Source organism: Zingiber officinale, chromosome 9B (assembly GCF_018446385.1).
Source record: "Zingiber officinale cultivar Zhangliang chromosome 9B, Zo_v1.1, whole genome shotgun sequence".
NCBI classification, from domain to species: Eukaryota; Viridiplantae; Streptophyta; class Magnoliopsida; order Zingiberales; family Zingiberaceae; genus Zingiber; species Zingiber officinale.
This window is the reverse complement of record NC_056003.1, coordinates 6,884,574-6,890,573: the sequence shown is the minus strand read 5'-3', so window position 1 is coordinate 6,890,573 and position 6,000 is coordinate 6,884,574. Positions and strand designations below refer to the sequence as shown.

The 6,000-nt window shown below is 37.2% G+C and overlaps 1 protein-coding gene across 2 annotated transcripts in view; it reads left to right on the top strand.

Annotated features, from left to right (window-relative positions):
• Positions 1-2,665: 2,665 nt before the first annotated feature.
• LOC122023390 (phosphoinositide phosphatase SAC2-like) overlaps positions 2,666-6,000 on the top strand; it is a 37,586-nt gene continuing 34,251 nt past the window's right edge. Inside the window, exons 1-4 of one of the 2 annotated variants that reach the window (XM_042581468.1) lie at positions 2,666-3,525; positions 4,279-4,483; positions 4,593-4,758; positions 5,471-5,693. In XM_042581468.1, the coding sequence (XP_042437402.1) occupies positions 3,433-3,525; positions 4,279-4,483; positions 4,593-4,758; positions 5,471-5,693 (687 nt within the window). In that variant the 5' untranslated portion in view covers positions 2,666-3,432. The remainder of the gene's footprint in view (positions 3,526-4,278; positions 4,484-4,592; positions 4,759-5,470; positions 5,694-6,000) is intronic. The other variant, XM_042581467.1, reaches the window with a different exon arrangement.

The window sequence follows — 6,000 nt, the reverse complement described above, 5'->3', positions numbered from 1 at the left end:
AAGTCCTAGTGAGTGAAGCTAGGCAGAAGGGAAGTCCTGGTGAGTGAAACTAGGCGTAGGAAATCTAGATGAGTCAAGGTTGACCAGACATTTGGTGGAAGTCCAAGTGAGTCATGGAGGACCGACCACTTGGTGAGGGAGTCCTAGTAGGTCAAGGGTGACCGGATGCTAGGCATGATGTACCAACAGATCATGGTTGATTGGATGTTGGTTTGAGGGACTTTGGACTTGATTTTGGGCAAAAACAGGAGTTGAATCGATCAGCTGATCGATTGGCTCATGCCCAATCGATCGGCTGATTAATTGGGTGAGTCCCGCGACAAGTCTCCTCCCAATCGATCAGTGGATCGATTGGGGAGAAGTGTCACGCGAACAGAAAGCCTCCCAGTTGATCAGCTGATTGATTGAGAGCCTCCAATCGATCGGGTGATCGATTGGGAGCTGCGATTTTGTGCGATAAGCCCTGGATCGATCAGCCGATCAATCCAGGTGATTCCCAGGAGCATAGAGGCACTCTGGATCGATCGGTCGATCGAGCTAAAGCCTCTCCGATCGATTGGGAGCAATTCAATCGATTGGGATTCGACCGTTGGCGTCGTATTTAGCTGTCGGCGAGCGATTTCATCGATAGATCTCTCGGCTTTCATCTCCGATCTTCACAGCGATTCCCCAGCTCCTCCACAGAGTTTTCACCGCCAGATCTTGAAGGTTCTTGGAGGTATTTCCAAGTTAAGAGCCGGATCTACAGCAAGAAGAAGAAGTTAGGGTTAAGGTTTCATGTGTAAACCGTGTAAGCTTTCCCTTGTATTTGCTTCTCTTTGTTTCTTGTTGTATTGAGAGTATTGTAGGACTTCTCTGTCTTCGGTAGTTACCGAAAAGGAGCGTTTTCATAGTGGAGGGTGTGTGAGTGTGTGGATTCTTGGATTAGTCACCTCTTCTTGAGGTGGATATCACGTAAATCCCTTGTGTTAGCCTTGTGTGTTTGTTTTCTTGTATTTCCGCTGCACATCATTGAAGAAGCAAGCAACGACGAGCACGAGATCACGACGAGCTATTCACCCCTCCTCCTCTAGCTATATTTTCGGTCCCAACACTTTGTCTCCTGACTCATTGTAAGCCTAAACATTATTGGACGATTAGACCAGAGTGAAGAAAAGAATCCAAGGAATACAACTTTCAGATGACGAAGTTGAAGATTTTGATACTGAAGGAACAAATATGACAAGAATAGAAAATCAAAGTGAGTGACAATGTAAAAGAACTACGTGAGCTTTGATTCACCTAAAGGGTTACGTAGTCAACTTAAATAAGTACAAACTTTTTTTCTAATAGATTTTAATTTGTAATTTTTATTTTTTTTAATATAATAATCTTGAATCGTGACGAATCGTAAATCGATAGTTTCAAACCGTGAACCATAATCATCTTTAGATAGTTAAAATTAAGAATCGATCTATTTAGAATCGTCGAACCAGTAATTCTAAATTATCAAATCATCGATTCTGAACTGTAATCTAATTAGGTACATGTGATCTTCATGTTAAATGTATAAATTGAAGTGTAATTTTTTATGTTTTATTTTTCTAAAAATATCTTTGCTTCCGATTATGAAAGACTGTCAATCTGCCTATCACATCCAGTCCGGTGGGAGTTGACTTGTACTGGTCGACAATCACTTCGAGATATTTATTTTTTTAAAATAAAAATAAATATTATTTAATTCACGAACAGATTTTAGACTTTTCGAGGGACGCTTTAAACAAATGATATCAAATACTTTGTTTCTACTGTGTTTAAATATATAAATTTTTGTAAAAGAAATCAAAATAACGTACCAAATTAATAACATCTTCTTTCTAAAAAAACAGAAATGAGTGTACTTTTTATGATTTTATTTTAAAAATATTCCTAGACTCAAGGTCAAGGGTTGCAGAAGCTACGCATGTCTTCTACAATGCGTAATACCTATCAGTTAGTTTTTGTAATATGTAAAAATTAGTCAATAATTTTATATGTTATAGATGTTATATATATATATATATATTATAGTTAAATTATATTCATTTGTAATCCTGAAGTCTTCATAGTTGAAATATTTTTTTAATTAAATTATCATTAAAATAAAATAAAATAATATAAAATTATCGTTATAAGTTATAGAAACTAGTAACTAATTTTTACATACGGTATAAATTAACAACTAACTTTTACATAATATAAAAGTTATATATTAACTTCTACCAATATCATGGAGTCTCCATTATTTATGTTATTAGTTGACATATTATTTTAAATAGATTATTACTCAAATAAATAAAATTATTTTTATAGAAATTAAACAACTAATTTTTACCAGAACGGCAGAACCTAACATCTAATTGGATATGTCAGAGAAGTTGGATGTTAACTTCTGCAAATTGATGTTTGTCCTAAATGTTTTACTTAGACACAGAAAAACAATTTTATATTGTAGAAATTCAGATAAGTTTTTATTGCCCTTCAATTTTTACCTTTATATATTAAATTGAGCAAAAAGAATAAGATTAAAAAAGGAGTCAACGGCACTGCCCGAGCCGCAAACCATGCGACTGAAATTTTATCGGTACACATATCGATTAAAAATTTGTCATTTATCAACTCAACACGTTTCTTCTCCTTTATCGGCCGCCGTCCCCGACAGCATCCGCCGCGATCCGTAATTGGGAAGCACTAATCTTCCTCGATTCCCCACCACTTTTTTTTTTTTCGCCACGAGGCCCACGAATCTCTTCAGTTTGATTGCAGTAACTGATGGTGAATTATTTTTGTGATCTTTAGACGATGAGATCTCGATCAGAGCAGCCATATAAGCGCAGGTGACTCCGACCTAATTATTGTACTCCCTCATCCGTCATGCAGTAAAAGGCTCAATTTTTTGCGCTGCATTTTTCCTGCCTTTTTCATTTTTTTTCTTGTGGAAGCCGTGGCTCACCGTTTCAGTGGCTGTCGTTCGCCTCGATTCCTGTTGTATCGACGACTACTTCCGAGTTACGTCTGCAAAATATTGCGAGAAATTCCGTTTCCAGATCCGGCGTAGAGACTTGCTTCTAAGGGAGCAGGGGAAAGAAAATTCCCCTTCCGATCTATCCTTTCGCGATTTTTTTCTCGCGAAGTTTGAAACTTTATGAGAGCCGAGCTCTTTCCTTTTTCTTGCTAGCTTTTGATTCGGTTCTGTGCCTGCTGCTAAAAAAAGTCTCCTTCGTGGACGACTCCAAGCTATTTGCTGCAACATAACCCGCCTTCCTGTTTGTTGCTCTTCTTTCCCATCTTTCAGTTTGTTTTCTAGAGCGTTCCTGTTCGCTTGCGCCTCTCCCGTGAATGGAGGCGACAGAGTGGTAAGGCTTATGTGAGCGAGCGACCTGCGGTCGGAGGAGCTCGGGATTGGTGGATCCGATGGCGGCAGACAACGAAACGGTGGCGGCAGTGACCGCTGCATCCGCCAGTAGTGGCTACCTCCAGAAGTTCAGGCTTTATGAGACTCATACGGTGAGTTGGGGACTTCTCGTAACGGATGAATCTTGATTATTTGTTTATACTACCTAATGGTTGCTTCGATCTTGATTGCCCTTCGTCGACTTTTATAAATGATCTCTCCTTTTGAAACAGAGCTTGAATTAATCTTCTAGTACTCTTTATTCCACTTGTAGAAATTGTCTCTTCCTCTGTCTGTTGGCGGGGATCATTTCTGGTGAATTTTGTCATTGTTGTTACTTCTTCTCCTATTATATATTTGTGAAATCTGGATAGTTCCTTCATAAGCTTCATTAGATTCTCTTTCTTGAAAGATCTAAAAATTCTTAATCTTGAAGCTCCTTGAGAAAATCCTGCACAGTAGTTTCCTTGTTTTTAACCTTTGCTATCTGCTAACCCTAATAACCCGTGACCTATAAAAAATTCTAGTGAATTATTCCATTGTTTCTGTTCAGTGAGTTTGTTGACATATTGATCAGTAAAATGTGATCCTTTTCTCCCCCTTCCAAATACTCATGGATGTTTGTGCAGAAAAACCAAATATTTATGTTCCTTCCAGATGTTTCTCTGTGATTTTTACTCGTTCAACAATCTTTAATGGCCTATCTCTAGTTTTCCATGCTGGTCACACGTCTTGACGGATCTAAAATTATAAATTTTTTACTTGAACTATTAAAGTACTCATTTTTGGACTGTATAAGTAATAAAATATGCAGTACTCAAGTCACTTTCTTTGTTTTACCTAAATACCTGTTTACTTTGTTGCAGAAATTCTATCTAGTAGGAAGTAATAATAACAAGACACAATGGAGGGTATTAATAATTGATAGGCTGGAACCCTCCGAGCTGAACATTCATGAGGACCCAACAACCTACTCCACCATTGAATGTAATGATTTGCTGAACCGAGTACATGAGGGTAACACAACGACAGGCGGATTAAAATTTGTGACAAAATGTTATGGTCTCGCTGGTATGTACAGTGTCTGTTCAATATGTACTTGGTTAATTTTTTAGCAGTTTTTCAAACACTTCCAAACATTTAAACATTAAGCTCTATTGGAACACATGTCCATTTTCAGGGTTTGCCAAGTTCTTTGGGCCTTACTACATGCTGCTCATTACTAGGAGAAGGAAGATTGGTAACATTTGTGGTCATGCTGTATATGGTGTCTCCAAAAGTGAAATGATTATCATTCCAAATTCTACTGTGCGATCAGCTGTGGCCCATTCGAAGGATGAAAACAGGTCTTTGGTCCATTCTTCATGTAAAACATGTGCTGTGCTGTACACTTTATTCTACTGGAGACCGTGCTTAATCTTTAAAAAAAACTGATTGTTATTGTCCCCTAAACACTTATAAGCTTGATCTGTCAGTTTAAGTTATGGTATTTTACATTACAACAAATGTTATCAAGTGCCTGTAAGTTTTTTGCTTCAATCATTATCATAAGGTAATGTGGAGAATTATGTAAAGTATCAATCACATTGCTTCATTAACTGTTGGTGTATTTGCAGTTGTTCTGCATACCATTTTCCAGCTGATTTTTCTAATACTCAGTACTTTTGCTGTGTAAAACTACCATCTTCTTGTGTAAACATTTTGGTAATACTCTGTACTTTTGCGGTGTAAAAGTACTATCTTCTTGTATAAACATTTTGAGATGTAACTTTCAGTTATACCATTGGAATCATAACAGTTTTCTGGAGGCCTAAATGCCAGATCAATTTTGCCAGACAACTTTAGATCTTCGAATCAGTATTTGGATTGTCATGTTATTTCCATGATTCCTGGTATTGGAGGAAATACATACAAGTTTATTGTCGCTTCTGTTACATACATGTTTCTTGTGGTTTTTATTACTGTGGAAATAATCATTACTTTTTTTTTTCATGCTTTGATGATGTTTGTCTTGCTTGCAGAACCATTCACAACTTGTCTTTCTTATCCATTACACAGATACAAGAAGCTACTCTGTAGTGTGGATCTCACAAAGGATTTCTTCTTCAGTTACTCATATAACATCATGCGTAGTCTTCAGAAGAACCTATATGATGTCAACACAGGACAAATTCTGTATGAAACTATGTTTGTTTGGAATGAGTTCTTGACACATGGTGTGCGTAATCTTCTCAAAAACACTACATGGACAGTCGCACTGATTCATGGATTTTTTAAGCAGGTACATATTTATCCAATTTATGCTTGAAATGTTTTGCCAGCATGATTTTGGAGGGATTTTCTGTTCCAAGTACCCTATGATATCATCTATCTACTTAATGGCTATTAAATATTATGAGAACATCAAGTTTGTGCAGGCTGAACATTTTCAGGTCTCCTCTATGCGAGCACAGATGAAAATCACCTCTAGCAGCAGCACTAAAAATGGCCCTTTGTGTGCTCTTGAATTGTTTAACATCTGATTTTTGATGCTATTGGAGCGCCCTAATTCAAGATGAACAATTCTACACCTATAGCTAACAAGCGAT